This window comes from Rhinatrema bivittatum, chromosome 4 (genome assembly GCF_901001135.1).
Source record: "Rhinatrema bivittatum chromosome 4, aRhiBiv1.1, whole genome shotgun sequence".
In the NCBI taxonomy this organism is placed as follows: Eukaryota; Metazoa; Chordata; class Amphibia; order Gymnophiona; family Rhinatrematidae; genus Rhinatrema; species Rhinatrema bivittatum.
Genome location: NC_042618.1, coordinates 252,685,937 through 252,706,383, shown reverse-complemented (window position 1 = coordinate 252,706,383; position 20,447 = coordinate 252,685,937). Strand labels below are relative to the sequence as shown.

At 41.8% G+C, this 20,447-nt stretch overlaps 1 protein-coding gene across 8 annotated transcripts in view; it reads left to right on the top strand.

The window, feature by feature from the left end:
* Nucleotides 1-20,447, top strand: part of PPARA (peroxisome proliferator activated receptor alpha) — a 159,824-nt gene that overhangs the window by 80,004 nt on the left and 59,373 nt on the right. For all 8 annotated transcript variants that reach the window (XR_003856442.1, XR_003856444.1, XR_003856443.1 and 5 more), the window contains 2 exons: nt 6,672-6,832; nt 13,606-13,744. Coding sequence is in view for 5 of the 8 variants with exons in the window: in XM_029600047.1 (XP_029455907.1) it covers nt 6,672-6,832; nt 13,606-13,744 (300 nt within the window). In the remaining 3 variants the exon portion in view is untranslated. The remainder of the gene's footprint in view (nt 1-6,671; nt 6,833-13,605; nt 13,745-20,447) is intronic.

Genomic DNA, 20,447 nt, shown 5'->3' with positions numbered 1-20,447 from the left:
ATACAAACAGAGGAGAAAACTTTTTAAATTAAGTGATCTTTCAGTTTAAAAGTTGTGAACAGACTGATGCGGAATTAAAGATATTTACAGAAAATGAACTTAATTTAGCAAGAATGTTTGTTTCATTTTGTTTGCACTGAAGTAAAATCTCTATCTTGTCAGAACAGGAAATGTATACCTCTTCACTGAATTTGACAAAAAACTAATAAGGTTTGGTTTCTGTAAGTGCTGGGTAAATACTTGTGTGAAATGGATTAGCATTGCTCTGTGGTTCAACTTTCCTTTTCATTTCTGCATCAGGCAGATGTGCGATATATACTTTATGTCTGATAGTGAAGATCCTGCTACAAGAAAGGGGAAGCGAGATTAAAAGAAAATTCTTCTGGTTCTGAACCAACAGACCGGAATGCCTATCACATCATTAAGTTTTTATTTTTTATCCCTATTATATGTAATGAAATATTGGAGATACTGTTAGGGAAAGAAACTGGTATGAGAAAATGAATTAAAACAAGCAGTTAGTTTCTGAGTGCCTTACTCAGATCTGATATAAAAGATGAGATAAACTTCCTCCTTATCTTATTGCTTTTTACTTCAAAAATATGAGAGAAGGATTTCCTCTTATCATATAGTTTCTTTTACTTAATTTTATTTTGGTTTATTTCATATCAGGTATTAATTCGTACACGTGCATCTGACTTACTGATGGGCGTGCAGAGGTTTTGCTTTAGTGACGAGTTTTGAGAACACTGTCACTGTATACACTATGGAGGGAAAACCATCACGTTCTTTGCCCCAGAAAGACCCCTTCAACCTTTCATTTTTGGACTGAAGTGCTTAGAATTTATGCATAAGCTCTGTTCTCATGTTTTCCTGTTTTTATCTGTTTCCTGGAGCAATATATCTCTATTTGAAATGTAATAACTAATTATCATGATGAAATATTTCTATGATATACTTAGTTAATACCTAGTTACATACTTGCAGATGCCACTATTTTGTTGTTTGCATACATGATAATGTCTGAATTGATGCAGTTTTATTAGTTCTTAGTTGCTATTCTCTGTGTTCCTGGTATAAGCTGTCTGTGTGTACAACATTCAGAGAGTACCTTTTCTTTGTAAAAAAGAATTAGGATAAATTTTTGAAACAGAGGTTTGCTTTTGTTTTTCACCTCCTGTATCGCCGGTGGGTGGGGAGTATATGCCATACCTGAGTTTAAATGTTCTGGATACCTAAAACTAATTAGCAAGCTGTACTACACTGTCAGTGGGAGACCGGAGATCATACTTCATGGCAGGGTGGAGAGACACCCAAAGCACCTGTGGAGCCTTTGTTATGCAGGCTACACTGAGCGCAGTGAGCCTGACATTAATACACAATGAAAGCTGGCCTATGTACTCTAACAAGCCAGTGGCTCCCAAACCTCAGAAAAGGCTAACCATGTGTACAAGTACCTGATTGGAGATTGCTAGGGATGACAGAATATACTGTGGACATTCCTGGCAGATTAAAGATACGCTTTGCTATTTTAAATTGACCAGTTTCTAGGTCAATTATGCTCCAGGTGTACTTAGAATGGGTTTAGGTAATAATTGATGAAGTCATATGACCAATTACACAGAGTGAGCAATAGGCTAATAGACTGTGCTTTTTCCTCTTTAGTTAAGGTACTTTGTACATTGCAGACAGACATTGTTAGATCTGCTTGTCTGTAATCAGAATGAATTCACAAGCCCTGACCAAGTAGAAATGCAAAAGACCTTCTAATCTGCAGATTCTTGTTTCATCTCTATTTTCTTGGACTATCTTTATGAACCTTCTCTACAAAATGCTTCATTTGATTGCTTTAAAATTTTGATATTGGCTTTTCTTAATATTTCTTAATTACATCATCTCATATTTGGTACACATAGTAATTTCCTGTCAAGGGGATATACATTTAAGTTGCTTTCCCTTTTGATTGAACTGAAAATGTATGCTTGTTTGCGCATTTCCTTTCTTGGTGCTTATTTCCAGACTTGCAATGAGAAATGCACTTTTGTAGACCTGTATGATTCCAATGATCATTTATTTTTTTCTAGTACATTTTAGGATCAAGTTCTCCTTTTGCTAGAAGTAGCTTGGTACTTTGCTGCCTATACAGGCCACAGTGCAAAGTCACACATAGAAAGTAGAAACATGACTTAAGAAAACCACTTATTTAAGAGTGAGACAGGAGATTGAGAATTTAATGCAAACAGCTCTCTCCTAGTGCTGAATGCTGGAATGAGTTGATTGGACTTCATCTACCTGAAGGGTATTTTGGTTGGGTGGCACCAAGGTCAGGCCTAGCCATCCAAGAGATACAGGAGATGGAAGGAGTCATAGATGCTGACTATCAAGGGGATAAAGATATTTATATTTGACCTAAGGACTGTGGGTTTGGGTCCACTGCTTTACGAAAGGGAGCAAAAGTATGGGTACAACAAGAAAATGGACCTCCAATACCCGCCGATGTAATTGCACAAGGACAAAAATAACACAGTATTGATAATAGAACCAGGCCAAGAAAAATGGACTAGTAATTTGACATACACCCTAGAGGGTTGTACTCTGGATATGAATAACCAATATGTCTGTAGTGCCCGTAATTCTGTATATGAACCTTGTTTATTATAATTCCTGGGAATATTCGCTATTTTGAAGTTACAGGACCTCAGATAGTATGTAAGATTACTAATAACGAGATTGGAATCCCAGGTATTTCATTATCCTTCAGCGGGTATCTATATAATATCACTAAATTTGTGTGGGAAAATGATACGTATTTGTTGGATCCTATTGAAAAACATTTCTGGCAAGACACCTGGCAATATCACCTATCGTGGATACATACTCATTATAGCCTCCCTCTGGATATGCTGTATCGCTTAATGAATAATACCTTGGTGCTGCAGCATCATATTGGTTTAATAAACACATCTATTTTGGAACATGAAATGCAGGCAATTGTGACAAAAGGGTGAATGTTAAAATTTAGCAACTAAAACAGAAGCTGATACAGCCCATAGTTAGTGGGACATTTTTAGTGGGTGCTCCACTATTGCCACTAATGTATTAAATATTTTGATCCATCCGATTTTAGTAGCTATGTTAATCAGATTCTTAATTTTTTTTGGAAAGTTAATTTTGTATTGTCGCATGAAACGATTCTTACATAGATATAATGCTTTGAAAATTAAACAAATATGTTACCAGGAAATTACTTTGGAATATTGAAGGGGTCGAATGTAAGATAAAGGGTTAATGTGCTCTGATGTTTCAAGGTCTCAAAATAATGGAAAGTCACCTTGTACATGCTGAATAGCTCGTTGTTTATTATTGCAGGGGGGGGGATGACCCATGCCACTGGACATCTGGCCAACGTCCTGTGGCTGAGACTCGCCCCTGCCTAGATTAACATCTGCCCTCTCTTCGCACGCACACTTGTTTGTGCAGCACTAAAAAGATCGGGGGTTCCCAGGGACCCGCAGAAGTCTCGCCCGTGGAGCGGACGCGCTGCCCGGGATTTTTCCTGTAACACTGAGCCTCCTGCTCGATCGTACTGGGGACTTCCGATCTGAAGCTAATAGCGGGATGATGAGGTAACTTGAAGCTAATAGCGGGATGACGAGGTAACTGTGTTTATAAATACTGTTATGGTGAAGTAATCGATTGTGCTATATAATTGGATATTTCTTGGTGATGTATCTTTCTTAATCATTGTTACGTTTGTTATACAATAATGACTGTATATATAGCCACTGGAAATCAATAAACAGTGACTTAATATTTAAACATATAGAACTACTGCTGATTTAAAAATAGCAATACATATGCCAAGTTTCGTAAAGGTTTCTAACGTTGAAGAGGGTTCTCCTGAATTGTTAGCTCCTTTTGACAGCTCTGATAGATAGGTCTAATTTCATTCAATAAACGCAAGATATTTCTTTACGGGGCACTCTTATTGTATACTTTGTATTGGATTCTGATAAAAATATTGTTTTTCAGCAGTACTGTATATATAAGAATAATTTATTCTGTGGTCAGAAAGATCAGATTTTTCAGGACATTTCCAGAGAGACTCAGGTTAGAAGAAAGCAATTTCTGCAGCTTAAAACAACAAATCCTTGATATTGGTGGCTCCTTCCTGAAGTTCCCCTGTAAATGTGAGGTTTTTTCTCAGAGAAATAAGTTCATATTTATTGATCCTCTTCATCTGAAAACTTTTTTGTGTTGGAAAAATCACAGGCAGATTAGGTTATCTGGTTGGGTGAGTTACGCTTGGACAGCCGGTTGGAGAAATATTTGTATTTCTTTTATTTCCTGTTATACTTCCCCTATTTCTTTATAATGGGGGCTTATTGCTATTTTTCTTTAAATATTGTAATTTTCCTGCTAAGTTTCTTTGCTTTTAGTTTTATTTCATGATAAGTTATAAAACTTCAATAAAGATGTAGTTAAAATTGAATTGCTATTTTTCCAGTCATTGGGCCTCATTTATTAAGCATTTTTCCCTTAGACACAGAATGGGAGAAAAGCATTAGTAAGTCAGGCCTATTGTGTACTGCCCACCTGTGAAGTCTGCAGCACCCACAAAAGAATGGTTTTGGGACATGAGGTGATCCTCTGCTCAGCCACCCTTCCTTGCTGCTCCACTCTGCTGTTCTCTGCGACAGAGCTGGTTACAACAGTTGTTTCGCACTCCAGTTCTGTGCACTGTAAAACCACAAGCCTGCAGATCAGTACTCCCCAATTTATTTTCCACAGAAAGGTCCCATTCAAATGATGACATGGAGTAGAGGGGCCAGTTTATCACCCCTCTACACCCCCAATACCTTGCTTCTCCCCACCCCTCCTCTAGTCCATTATCCCCTCTGTCTACAACCTGGTCTTTTGTCCCCTCTTCTGCCTATCTCTGGCTCCTTATCTTATTGAGACAATGAGCTATGCAAGCACCAGCTACTGAGCTCAAGTCTTCCATGGCTCCCTCAGTTGTGCTTTTAGACCTGTGATATAGTGTTTTGACATTCAGAGGGACAAATACTGATGCATAATGTTAGTGCTTGCTTTAATGCTCCCCCTTTACTCACACTTTTTAAGGCTTCCACAGCATAACCTTTTCAGGTTATATGCAGGTATTTTTACAATGAGAGAGGCTGCAAAGGGGGTGCAGTTTAACAACCCACATAAATTATACAGCAAATGCGTGAACAAGTGAACAAATGCGTGAACAAGTGAACAAATGCCAATATTCAAGGCATCCACATACTTTCGCTTTTGAAAATTGCCTCACCAAAACTATTACACAGAAATTAGTACACAGAAAAACATTACTCAGAAATTTTTTCTGGAAATTTTACGGTCATGTTTTTGAACATGTACAAGCAATAATGTCCCAAATCCACCTGCCGGGAATGCCTCTGCTTAATTTAGGTATATTCATGTGTGAACATGACACACACACAAGTTTGTCCGCATATTAGCGGCCAGTTTACTGTTTTAGCCCATTTTAGCCCGTTTTTTATTGCTACTAACGATAATTTTATTTTTCTTTTTACTTTGATTTTATCTTTTAGTACATTGTTAAGCCTGATTTCCGTATTTTATTGTAGTCATTATTATTTTATAACACCATTTTTTCTTGAAGTTTCTTATTGTTGTTATCATGGTATTTATTTTTTTATGAATTTCTAGGCTGCACTTTTTTATATCTATTTTTAATTATCTTCAATCATTTTGATTTTATGAGAAGAATGTTATGATCGTATTTGTCTTTGTATCATCGATTTGTTTTTTACTTTTTTTATTACTATCTTGTAAACCGTTACGATGGCTTGTCTTAGTGATGGTATATAAAACCTAATAAATAAATAAATAAAGGACCGTGCCTGCATATAAAACATGGTTTTATGTCCCCTTCAAAAAGGAGAGGAACCTTTTTGTAATCCAGGTTTTGTAAGTTAAAATAAAGTAATTGTGTCTGCTTGTCAGCTTGCACATTGGTCAGATGCCTTGACCAGTCCTTTCAAAAGAAAGCACGCATTAAAGGTAATGTTGTTTTAAAGGCCATCTGCACTAGGAAAAATGATTTCTGAACTTCATTTCCTATGATGCTTGATATTAGAGGGAAAGTTCAATGTCTCTGATCCGGAGGAGAAACATGCTGACAGAGCTCTACTAGGGCAACTTAAGGAAAGTAGGGGAGGGACAATCCAATATAGTGAGAAAGAGCCCCAAAAATAATGTTACCAAGACCTGGTACTCTTCCTCTCATCCCTCACCCAGGAAATAGCCTGAGGCCTGTCCTTCCTCTTCCTCACCTGAAAAAATGGCACCTCTCAAAGCCACTGCCTCTCTCACTAGTACAACCAGTTGATATTTGATCATTTTTGGGATGGGAGAGGGGTTTTTATTTTTTTCACTGAATATCTTTTAAAATCCCTGGTTAAAACTCTACATTACTGACCCATAACTTCCCCTGCCCTCTTCATGCAGTTTCCTATATGTATGTTTGCTCAGTTTATGTGATATTTGCATTATTGGTGACAAACATTAGCAATATGCCTTTGTTCCTGTTTTGGGTAATTACAGGTTATCTTGCATATATGTAAAATCTACATTTGTCTGGTTTTTATTTTCTCTTTTAGACACACTTTCACCTGCATCAAGCCCTTCATCTGTTATCTGCCCTACAGTTCCCAGCAGCATAGATGAAACGCTCCTTGGGGCTTTAAGCCTTGAATGCAGGGTGTGTGGGGATAAAGCCTCCGGTTACCATTATGGAGTCCATGCTTGCGAAGGTTGTAAGGTACCGTGTAACATTTTCTACATCCTGAGCTAGGCCTTGCAGAGTTAACATTTTTGTTTTTTTAAGATGAGGTTTTGTCTAGTTGTGAGGAAAGCATTGCAGGTCAGAATAGCTTAGGGGTCCATTTGCAAACTGTCCCCACTTGGTCCCCACTTTGTTCCCATGTATCTTGTAGCTAACTTTCCCTTTGAAAATTTGTTCTCACCTCAATTTGGCTAAAAGTATGCATGTTGTGGAATCCTGCATGTACTTGTAGCCAGATTGAATGAGGACAGCTTTCAGTGAATGACTTTAAAAATTGCCCTCCAGGGCATTTCTCAAGGAGCCACTTATATTTAGTCCTGTAAATGCATATGGATGGGAATTGTCACCCCATTTTTTAAGGAAATAGTGGCAGGCATTCATTATTCATTCATTGCACTGACATTAAAAAAACATAGTTTTCCATTGCAACAATAGGAGGTTTGGAACATATAAATTGAGGGACAGGATTCAAAAAGCTGCCGAATGGCAAAAACAACTGGCTAACTTTAGATGATTATCTTTAGGGGAATTTTCTGCTGAACCTAACCTGCTAGGTTTTCAGCTGAAAATTCTTCTAAACCTAGCCAGCTAAAGCTTAGCCAGTTTGATGCAGGGCACTCAGACTGTGTTTAAACTTAGCCAGCTGGCACTAAAATTGAGCTATAGCCAGAGACATTGTCTCTCATCTCCACCTATCCTGCCAAATATATAGTAGCCGAAAGGCTCCCTTAGTCTCACACCCCCTCGTCTGCCACTCCTCCCTAACAAATAAATAGCAGGCCAAGTGCTTCCCTTATTCCCCCACTTCCCTTCTTGATCAAAATAAGTAGTGGGCCAAGTGGTCTCCTTATTTCCCTCCTATGCTATCCTCCCAATTTAAAATATGTAGTGGGCCAGGAGATCTCCATCCCACCTGAATCCCCCAAAAGCCTCAATAAAGTTAGTCTGGGGGCGAGGTTGGTGGTAGAGACAGGCTTCCCTCACTTTGCCTTGGCTGAATACCACCTACCAGTGGAACTGAGAACCTTCCGACACTTAGGGGCAGATTTTAAAAGCCCTACACGTGTAAATCCAGCTGGATTTACGGGCGCAGGGGGGTTACACGTACCATGCATATTTTGTTTAGGCCCAGCGACGCGCGCAAGCCCCGGGATGCACGTATATCCTAGGGCTTAAAAAAAGGGGCGTGGCATGGGCAGTCCGGGGCGTGGGTAGTCCGGGACCTGGGCATGGCCAGAGGCCTTCGTGGGGCCGCTAGGCCGGGGGATCGCGCACCGGCACTCGGCCGGCACGCGCAACCTACGCCTGCCCAGAGGCAGGCGCAACTTGTAAAACAAAGGTGAGGGGGGGTTTTAGGTAAAGCTGGGGGCAGGTTAGGTAGGGGAAGAGAGGGGAAGGTGGTGGGGGGGACGGAAGGAAAGTTCGGAGCGGCCTCGGAGGGAACGGGGAAAGCCATCGGGGCTCCCCTAGGGCTCGGCGCACACAAGGTGCACAAGTATGCACCCCCTTGCGCTCACTGACCCCGGATTTTATAACATGTGCGCTACTGCCGCCATTGGTGTCCCCGAGTGGCATAGTAAGGGAAAGGGCCGTCGGCGCCATGTTGAGTGCTGGCAGCCGACGGCTGTAGTGCAGGAGATGTGTCCCGGACCGGTCCTGGCCCCCCGCTGGAGCCTCCCGGACTTCTGTCAGGTTTTGTGTGTGTTGTGAGGGCCTGGGAAGTAAATTAATTTGGCATGTGTGTGGGGGTGTGAGGAGGGTGGTTTTGTATGTGTTGGGAGGCTGTGGGAAGTAAATCAATTTGGCATGTGTGTGGGGGGGCATGAGGAGGGTGGTGGGTGTATTTTATCTGTAAAGGAAATAGTTATCTTCCGGCGAAAAAAGTGCGTGAATGTGTTAAAATGGAAGTGAAACGTGGACCTGGACTGGCGAAATGATTAGTGTAGCGTGTGTTAGTGTAAGGTGTAACAGATGGCGCTTACGTCCAGCAGATGTCGCTGTTTTCTCGAAAAAATCTTTAAACCTATTTTACCTGTCACAGGTGTGACATATCTGTAATGTACGTACAGAAGAACCTTCCTGTATGCGAGATGAAGGTTGTGTCCAAATGTGAAAGCAATCGGTTCATTGGTTTCTGAGATTAGCGATTTTGTCCAAACTATTTAACATTTTTATTTATATAGATGCTCTAAAAGGTACCATCCAATTTATTTCAGCCAAAAGGAAACACTAAAAAAAAAACAGCATCCTGTTGTGCTTCCAGCAGTTCTAGGAATAGAAGTTGCAACTAGTTTATGGATAGCTGTCCCTCCTGCCCCCCTCCAAACTGCTGTCAGATTTGTGCTTCTCACACTACAAGTGTAGCTGGAGCAGGGGCAAGAGTATTTGGTGCCCTAGGCGAAATTTCAGTCATGCACCTCCTTCCCCATCTTATTTATTGGTAGCAGTTACAGGACAATATTCCCTCCTACCTTTGGTCATGGCTCTAGCACAGCACCCCTTTGGGCCTTGTAAAGGCGGGATTTTGCGGCCTCCAAAGTTTTTTTTGTTCTAAATGACCACCCAGTTTGCCTAATGGAAATACCGTAGGTTTATACCTCTTGGATCCACAGACCAGAGAGCAGTTGCATTTCCCTAGGATGGATGCGTTAGTGTGTTCCTTCATGAAACGTATCAGCATCCCGCTAGAGATGTAGCACTGAAGGACGCTCGGGTTAGGAGGATTGAGACTATCCTAAAGCAAGCCTTTGAGGCAGTGACGATGAACTTGCAAATTGCTTCTTGTTGCGCCTTGGTAGCTTGGGCTACCTTGCATCTTTGTCAAGAATCTGGTGGCGCTGGGTCTGATCTTGGACCTATGATAGAACCAGGGGCCACCTTCTTGGCCAACATGGGCTGTAATTTAGCATGCACAGGCACCAGAGGAGCTCCTTGTCCTTGATTTGCCAGAGGACAAGAAACCCATTGCCTGGTCTTTTCAGATGACTGGCTGCTCTTGACACTACTGGCATTTTTGGTCTTACAGGGAAGTCCTTCCCAGACATCCTGTTTCTTCTGCAGGTCTCAGTCCTTACGCCCCCAAGCACCTCAAGGATGCAGGCTCCAGAGGTGGAGCCCCTCTGTATTCTCAATGAAGATTTGCACGTTCACCTGTTGTTCAGGAAATAGGTGGTTGCCTATCCCATTTTTATCACAGGTCCAGATTACTTCAAATCAGTGGGTTCTCAAAGTGATTCAGGACGCGTATACCCTAGAATTTCTTCTCATTCCTCTGGATGCCTTGATGGACTCTCTATGCAACTCCCCTCAAGAGGGTAGTAGTGGAAGCAACATTACAATGGCTGTTGAATCTGAAAGCAGTGATTCCTATTCCCAAATCAAAGCAAAATACAGGCTATTATTCCATTTATTTTGTCATGTCAAAGAAGGAAGGGTCATTTCGGCCCATACTGGATCTCAAGGGCATCAACCAACATCTACGAGTCACGCATTTCAGGAAGGAAATGGTGTGTTCTGTCATAATGGCTGTTCAAGCAGGGGAGAACCTCACATTTCTGGATCTGATGGAGGCATATCTGGATATTCCCATCTGGCAGAAACATCAGTGGCTCCTCCAATTTGCTATCCTGGATCATCATTGCTACTCTCAGGCCTTTCCTTTCGGACTAGCCACGGCGCCCAGGACCTTTTCCAAGGTCATGGTGGTGGTAATGGTGGCCCTTCGCAATGAGGGCATTCTAGTTCACCGCTATTGGACGATTAGTTGATTTGAGCTAAGACAGTGGAAGAGTCTTCGCGCTTCCCACAGGGTGGTTTCCTTGCTACAGGAAGTAGACTGGGTGGTGAATGTAGCCAAGAGCAATTTGCAGCTGTCTCAGACCCTGGAGTATCTCTGAGTTTGATTTGATACAAGGCAGGGCAGAGTATGTCTGCCGGAGTCTCAGATCCACATGTTGATGCTGCGATTCGATCTCTGCGGAACTCTGTTCATCCTATCATGTGGTCTTATCTTCAGGTCCTAGGGTTGATAGTTTCCGCATTAGAAATGGTTCCCTAGGCAAGGGCACATATGCACCCTCTTCAGCACACATTGCTCTCCCGATGGAGTCCGCAGTCTCAGAGCTGTACGGTGAGGCTGCTCCTTCTGTTAGAGGTGTGATCCCAGTTGGACTGGTGGCTACATGCAAATCATCTCAGGAAAGGAATGTCCCTGACAATGCCAGATTGGTTGGTACTCATGACAGATGTGAGCCTCCTGGGTTGGTGGGCTCACTGTCAGGGGTTGGTGGTTCAAGGGTGCTGGAATATGGTAGAACGGCAGTGGAACTTCAACAGACTGGAGGCATGAACAGTTCGGTTGGTGTGCTGGCGGTTCAGCGAGCGGCTAGAGGCTTGGGTGGTCTAGATAATGTCTGACAACATGATGACTGGTGGCTTACATCAATCATCAGGATGGATCCAAGAGTCAATAGGTTTCAGAAGAGATAAATGCACTCCATGGTGTGGGTGGAGCAGCATCTCCTAAGCATATCCGCATCTCACGTTACCAGAAAGGCCAATATCAGAGCTGATTTCCTCAGCAGGAGAAAGTTGGACCCAAGAGAATGAGAGCTGGCAGATGAGGCCTTTCAGCTCCTGCTGAACCACTGGGGCCTACCTGGTGACCTTCAACAATGCAAAGGTTCCATGCTTCAGTTTCAGGTGGGACCCAAAAGCAATGGGCGTCGACACCCTTATTCAGGAGTAGCTATTAGGCGCACTTCTGTATATCTTTTAGCCCTGGTCTCTGATAGGCAAACTGGTCCAGAAGGTTGCAAGTCAAACCAACACCATCCTTTTAGTGGCTCTAGATTGGGCTTGAAAGCCATGGTACACCGATCTCCAGAGACTTCTGGTGGACAGTTATCTCAGGCTACCATCTCGGATGGATCTGTTACATCAGGGACCCATTCTACACGAGGATCTGAGTCTATTCTGTCTTACAGTTTGGCCATTAAAAAGGCTCTTTTGTTGAAGCAGGGTTATTTGCCTGCTGTAATTTCCACTCTACTTCAGGCCTGGAAATTTTCTACTTCTCTAGCCTGTGTTAGAGTTTGGAGGAACTTTTGAGGCCTGGTATTCTAAGCGAGGTACTTAACCGCTCAAGGTGGATATTCCTTTGATCTTGGAATTTTTACAGGTTGGCTTTCTTAAGAGTTTGGCTCTTAACACTTTGAAAGTTCAAGTTGCACCCTGGCTTGTTACAGGGAGAGAGTCCATGGAGGGCCTTTGTCTTCTCATGTGGACATGTCCCATTTCTTGTGGGGAGTTAAGTGTCTTCGCCACTTCCCCCCCCCCCCCCCCCAACCGTTGCGGCTTCTGGTGGCTCTGTGGGACCTTAACTTTGTCCTTGAGTTCTTGGTGGATCCAAATTTTTGACTGCTGCGTACTCTTTCCTTGTGGCTGCTTAACTTAAAGACAGTTTTTCTGGTAGCAATCTGTTTGACACGTCAGGTCCCTGAGCTGCAGGCTCTTTCCTGTTGTGAGCCTTTTCTCTGAATGACTCTGGGTGTGGTTAAACTTTGGACTGTGCCCTTTTTTGACAAAAGTGGTTTCAGAGTTTCATTTGAATCAGTCCATTCTCTGCCTGCCTTGGACAGGGATAGAGATGAAGCTGAGTACAGTCTCTTGCGTTCCTTGGATGTTTGGCGTCATTTACTGCGGTACTTGGAGATGATATGTAGCACTTTAGAAATGTTTAGTATAGTAATAGTAGTAGTAGCAGCAGTATGACTAAAGCTGTTCGGAAGACTTATCGCCTGTTTGTGCTCCATGGTGGAGGTAAACAGGGAGCTCCAGCGATGCAGGTAATGATAGCCCGCTGGGTTAAGGAGGTCATTATGGCAGCCTATGTGGTTGCTGAGGTTACCTTGCTGAAACAGATTAGACCGCATTCCACAAGGGCTCAGGCTGTGTCATGGGCAGAACTTTATTTGTCGCCTGCTTAAATTTGCCGAGCTGCAACATGGTCATCTTTGCACACCTTTCTTTTTCTATTACTGCTTGGATGTTAGGACTAGGGAGGATGATGCGTTTGCGCAAGCAGTATTGATTGGACCGCTGGCAGCCTCTCGCCTTTTTTTTGAGATTAGCTTTGGTGCATCCCACTTGTTGGGATTGACCTGCCCTCCCAGACCTGCCCTCGGCTACCAATTTTAAATTTGTGGTTAGCCTTCTTCAGGCAAGCTATGCAGAATATGATTCCTGCACTACTTGGAGTCTGATAAGTGGCTTCTCTAGCCCTTAGTTTTCTAGATACGTTATTTCTTTTGGCTGAGGTCGGTGTTCTTGTTGATTGAGAAACATGTATGGTTGACTGTTGATGATAATGTTCAAGTATAATAATCAGTTTTGTCCACAATTTGGCTTTTCCAGAGAATACTGGCAGGCTGATGTCGGGGCGGGACTATATAGCCATGATGTCAGCTTTTGCTCTGTCTCCATCTGCTGGCAGAGGTGCATAACCCACTCATTGGGATTGACCTGCCCTTACTAGAGGAAAGGAAATTATCAAGTAAATAATGTCTCCTTTACAGACCACACAGTAGACTGTTTCTTGAAATTTGCAATCTACTAAAGACAGTAATAGACAAATGCACACAGAACATATCTGGGGGAAGGAGAGGGCATCTGAATTAAAACAATGGGGCCAGCCACCAGGAGTGAGGTTATGCACGCTGCTTGATACTGTTCTAAACCTTTTCCCGCAGGGCTTTTTCAGAAGAACAATTCGATTGAAGTTGGTGTATGACGCATGTGAGCGCAGATGTAAAATTCAGAAAAAAAATCGGAATAAGTGCCAGTGCTGCCGTTTCCAAAAGTGCCTTTCGGTTGGAATGTCGCACAATGGTAGGTGAAGGTGGCTTTGACCGGTTTTTAATGTGCATCTTCCCTTCCAGGTTTTTTTTCAGAATGGCTGTTTTGTTTTTAAAACTCCAAAATGGAATGTCAGCCTGCAGCAAATGACATTTGCCTGCCTCTTGTACTTAATTTTCTTTCAGGCCAATGCAATATCTGCGCACGTTAACATGCCGATCCACCTCTCTGGGACGCCCAGTGCAAAATGCAAATGGGCTGCCACAGTAAAATGGAGGCACAAGAGGAAATTGCATGTCCCTAGCGCCTCCTCGACAGTGGGCGCCCAGGAGAGGTGGCTGTCAGCCGATTAGGAGAACACGCTCAATTTTGCATCAGGGGTTATGGACGCACGTCAAACCATGCACTGCAGCCAGCCCACAGTATAGCATCGGCCTGTTTGTGCTACTGTGACAAAGAGCCCTCTCATCACTCTTCTTATCAGCAGTAGAAGGGACAGGAAATAAAAGATAACCGGTGTAAAAAGCATGAATTTGTTTGTTCTTTCTTTTTCTCTTAAGAAAATAGTTTTATTGCAGTCTATATCTAGCAACCAACATCATCAAGACATCAAAATTCACAAGTAAAACGTGACACATGGAAACTTTTTATTTAATAAAAACAGTCTTCCAAAGAATGCTCACACAGCCGCCATCATCAAGGTTGTCTGTCTTCATGGAAGAGTCTGCCTAGAATATTAACTTCTCAAGAGCCAGCATATCTGCAACGTGATCATCCAACCAAAAGCTTTTAATAATCCCTTTACTGCTGCTACTTTTTATATAGATCTACAAGGCACATTCAGCAGTGTTCAGACACATATACAAAGCAGACCGTGCTCTATGAAGCTTACAATCTAGTCAAAACACACAGATAAAACAAACAGGTTATAGGAGGTTTGTTTGCTAAGAAAATTGTTAAAATCAAGGAGGTAGCAGTCTGAGAGAACCAGGGTTTTATTTTTAAAAGCAGTCTCAAAGAGATTAGTATTTAGGAAGTATTTAAGGCCAAAGGTACTTGCAATCTGCATGGTCATAGTAATGACTTATCGAAGTGCTAACAGTATTCAAAACTCTGCATGTCTCCCGATAACGCAAGTTATCCTGATAAATGCCTTTGAATCAGGACCGGCTCTAGGGTAACTGGCACCCTGTGTGAAGACTGAAATTGGCAATCCCCCTCCCCCCCACCTTACTGACAGCACTGGCATAGCACTCCCTCCTTTGGCAGTGGCTCTGGGACAGCATGTGCATCTCTTACTCCCTCTTCCATGCTTCCCTCACCTTCTGCCCAGCATCAGTATGCCCTGCTCTTTCCCCCTGCTCACAATGCCCATCATCCCCCTCTTTCTCCCTAGCATTCTCTTCTGTCTTTTCCCTTTCTTACCCAGCAGCAGTCATCTCAGTCCCCTCACATGAAGAACATTCCCAGTTTTACCAATTAGTCCACCAGTTTGCCCAGTCTATCTTGAGGTCATCCAGAACCTTCTGGTTCTTCAGCCCTCATGCCCCCCAGTTGATCTGAACTCCTCACCCTGTCATGTTAGGCCTAAAAAGCGATTTCTGCAGACTTACACTTCATCATGAACAGCAGTAAATATACATGGCTAGCAAACCACCGTGCATTGCAGCCACCAGATTTAAATTACCGATTTATACGCATAACTGTTGGGCCCATCCTGGAACACTCCTAAAAACATCCTAGCTCACATCCCCCCCCCCCCCCCCCTTTTTTTTTTTTTTTTTACTTGGGCCTGCATATATATATACATGAAATTTGTGGCATTTAATCCCTTTCCGGTCCACCCTGAATATATTCATCAGTGAGCCTAATGTATTGTGCATTCTTCCCCGAATATATACGTCCGTAGAAATATAGAAGATGTAATACAGACAACACCGAAAACTTTTCACGTCCTGAAAGGGATTAAAATGTATTGCTGTGTGGGGTGGTGGATTCTAATAAGGATCTTTGGCCTGGATTTATCAAAATGTGAGCCAGCCTAGCTATCAGGGCCACTGGGGGGGAGAGAGAGAGAGAGACTAGCCATAATGCCCTCACACTAGATAGGTATTTATATCTCTATGGGAGGCCCACCTAGTAACTCGAGGTGAGGTTTAGGTATTAGTGTAGGGGTTAGGGGCCACTTTGACATTCAAAGTGAGACGGACAAACAGAACAGTGCTCTCTTGTGAAGATTTGATGACCATCGGAGTGAGGAAACTCACCCAAAGAGGAGATTTGTGCAATGTTCTCTCAACCTAGCTTGATGGACTCTCTACCTGGGTAACACTGGGCTTTTAAAGGTAGGGGCTAACAAGGGGGAAGGAAGGCTATTAAACTAGGGAGGTTTTGAAGTCCTAAATGGATAAACTGGGAACAAACTGGAAAACGACCAATGGCGTCAGTGTGCGTGGCTTTTAAAATGACTCCATTTATGTGATTAGAAGCAGCATTTGCACGTAGAGACTTGCATCTATTTAAAATCGCGCGCATGTGTTTTATAATGTGTGCATATATGTGTGTATATTATAAAAAGGTTGCATCCCTGGGTGCAGGCTGACGAACACACACACATGGGTGCCCATATGCCCCTATTACAAGTACCGTCATAGTGTGCAATCCCTTGATACAGCAGAGTTTAAACATATCAATAGGGAGTTACTTGGAGATCTTTTTGATTTAGAGCAGGGAAGGGCAAACTACGACCTGTGGGCCAAACCCAGTATGACGACAGGTTTTTTTTCTGGCCCTCCTCAGTTTGCCTCATTAAATCCAGCCAATCAGTACCTTTTGATGTCAACATTGGCTTGACATCACAGACCTTTGTTGATGACTTCGACCTGCATGTCAGTGGCCAGAGGTGAAGTTGCCCTGGGGCTGAAGTAAGTTGCACGCGCCAGCCAACTGCCAGCACGCGATCTCTGACCCTGCCTCCGCCCTGCCCCGGACCGCCCCTTTTTGTAAGCCCCAGGGCTTTACACGTGTCACTGGGTCCTTTTAAAATATCCCTGGCGCGCGTAACCCTTTTAAAATCCAGTCCTATGTGTTTATCATACATCAAAACCTGGTTATTTTACCATAAACTTATCCTAAATCTTTTCCAAAACATAAATCATGATCTTAGGAAATCCTTCATTTACCCATATTCCCACTTACATTGCTGTTGACAACATCAATATCAATATTACCAACAAAGCTTGTAATCTTGGTGTATATTTTGACCCTGAAATCAATATGCAATCTCCCATCATCCAAAAAGTAGTCAAATCCTCTTTCTACAAGATCTGTCTCCTAAAGCACATTAAACCGTTGCTTGAACATGCCTTTCACACCATCCTTCAATCTCTTGTCCTAGCTAGTCTTGATTACTGTATTTCCCTCTATACCGGTCTCCCAATTTCATATTTAAGTCCATTACAGTTGATTCAAAACTCTGCTGCTCGTCTATTATCCGGTTCTAAATTCTCTGATCATTTCACTCCCATATTACAAACTCTTCACTGGATACTCATCATCTGGCGTATTCACTATAAACGCCACCCTTTTCAACATATACCTTCTCCCCATCTGCCAACTTCTCCAAAAAAACAAAATAACACACTACCTATATGCGGATGACATACAGCTTCTGATCCCCATAAAAAAAATCAATTGAAGACACCTACAGAAAAACCTCTGATCTACTAATTTCAATCAAACATCTTCTAAATTCCCTGAAATTAATAATCAATTTTGACAAAACCAAAATTATTCTGATGGACTAAAATCAGAATCCAGTTCCTCCACCCCTGATAATTCCAGACAAACAGATGACTTCTATTATGCCTACATCCCACACCAGGAACCTTGGTATTATCATTGACAAAGATCTGTCGTTTAAGAACCACATATCCAATAAAACCAAAGAAGGATACCACAGACTCCTAACCCTAAGGCATTTGAAACCATTTCTCAACACCGATGATTTCAGAACCGTCCTTCAATTACTTATTTTCTCCACCTTCGACTATTGTAACTCCCTACTGATAGGTATACCCTACTCATCCATCAAATCTCTACAAATACTTCAAAACTCCGCTGCTAGAGTCCTAACTGGATCAAAAAGAAATGATCATATTATGCCCATCTTGTCCTCTCTTCCCTGGCTCCCTATTACTGCACGAATCGCATACAAATCCATGACTATTATCCACAAAATTCTTAACAATGAGCACCAAGGACTAAACACCCTTAACATAACTCTTCAAAACTCCCCAAGAAACCTACGCTCCAATAACTCAAACTACTTATCCATCGCCACTATCAAAGATGCTCATCTAACAACAACAAGAGAGAGAGCCTTCTCCATCGCCTCCCCCAATCTTTGGAACAATCTACCTGAAGACCTGAGAACTCAGCACAACTTAAAAACCTTCAAAAAAGACCTAAAAACTTTACTGTTTCGTAAATTCTTCACTGACCCCCAATCATCTGCTCATACCAACTCTCAAATGAGCTCACAACTATAATCTTCAACCTTACATACATCACTCATCATCCAACTCTATATTGCTTCAGAGACTTGTTATATTATATTACATATTATATATTATGTTATGCTTTTTACTGTAATTGTTAACTATGTTATGATGCCTCAAAACTTCCATGCTAAAATTGTCCACTTTGTAAACCGTTATGATGGCTTTCCGAATAACGGTATATAAAACTCTTCAAATAAACAGCAATTTTTGTTATTTATTTATTTATTTATCTTCCACTTTGCATGTATATTCTCCCACTCGGGTCTTACGGTCCCAGAACCAAATGCTCCTACAGATACCCTCTCCAAAATCCATTAGATTAACAACCACCCGTGAACGATCTTTTTCCGTAGCAGGTTCCATCATTTGGAATTCCTTCCCTGCACAGATCCGTCTTTTAGCCAACTCCAAGGAATTCAAAAAGGCACTAAAAACTCACCTATTCAAATGTGCCTTCCCAGAATAACATTTCTTTCAACTCAGACATTCCTTTACTTCCTCTCCACATTCTCCACTTCTTTTCTCAGTTTCACCTTTCATTCTGCTTCCTTATGTTTAAAGATTAATTTGTATTTATTTTCTTTTGCTATTTTAACTATGCTTGTTTTATATTATGCTCTTATTGCATTTGTCTTATTTTTAACTTTATGTATGTTTTTATTGTAAATCGCCCTGAACTTTGGAGGGTGCGGTATATAAGTATTTTAAAATAAATAAATAAAAATGGGATCTATTTAATGTTTGGCTACTTGCCAGGTACTTGTAACCTGGATTGAAGACAGGACCCTTGGTTTGACCCAGTATGGCATATCTTATGTTCTCTTTAAAAAAAAAAAAAAAAAGTTTTCCCACCTCTGATTTAGAGGACCCGACCCCACCATACTGTATCCTTTTAGTATAAGTTCCTTGTTCATAGAGATCCACTTCCTAATTATGCCAGAGTGTTGGGAGGCTGCAAACGAGAATTGGATTTAGACTTTACCTTAGTCCAATATTTAAAACTTTTCTCTAGGACTTGCTCTTTTTCTTCAAATGCTGAGCTGAGAGAAACCTATTTTAAGTTCCTAATGCGGTTTTATATCTCTCCACCACAATCATGCTACTGGAAATTGTGCCAGTCAGTTGTCCTAAATGTCAACAGAAGGAGAGCATCTTGGGACATTTGTTTTGGTCATGTCCTTTTATTCAATCATTTTGGGAGAAAGTGCAAAGGTACATTAAGGATCTCACAGAGATCTGCATTCCGCTGGAGGCCCAATTATTTTTCACTGTGAGGGGCTATTGCCAATTCTTTTTAAGGACAAGTTTCCCAACCTGTGGGGAAGGAAGATGCTCAAAAAAGGCCATTTTGCGCAAGTGGCTGGTCCCAGATATACCCACATTATTGCAGTTACGCCTCACAGTACACCACCAGTGTGTGATGGAATGGCCTTCACACACTGGTGCCATAGGGCACAGTATTTAATTGTGAACAATTATACAAGATTTTAAGTCTTTTAGGAAAAACATTAAAAGTATTCTGTTCTGTGAGGCTTTTTTATCACAAGCTAATAGTATGGTTTGTTTTGTTAATTGTGATTTTATGAATTTTATTTTATGATTGTCTGTTTTTGATGTTTTAATTGCTATAGTTCACCTTTCATGATTGTGTCACTATGGGTGAAACATAAATATTTTTAAATAAAATAAACAAGGTACACTAAATAACACTTAACATTGTAATACTGTTAATACTCTGCCTGTCTTAGACATTCTCTTCTCTGGGGGTGGAAGGGAGAGAAGGTGGAGTTATTGCATTTCTGTTCTATTGTGTTATGGAAACTATTGAAGTGAGAGAGTATGAAGTACACCACACCCCTACATGCTGTTGTAGAGTAAATTGTGTTGTGTGTTATGCAACAAAATAAACAGATTTGAACTAAAATACATGTTGCTCATGCATGGCCCAGATACTCTTGTATATGGGTCTTTTAGCAAAAGCAATGCTTTTAAAATTCACCCCTAAGTGTGGGCTATAGAGCTGGAACCACTCCATAGATTCCCAGGGACCCACTGAAACCCCCTGCTAGCAAGAGGTGAGAACTGCCCCAAATGGCCTTAGAGACTGCCTGTAACCCACCTTTTTGTCCTTGTGTTCATGCCTGATCAGTGAGGTATACTAGCATGACCTGTAT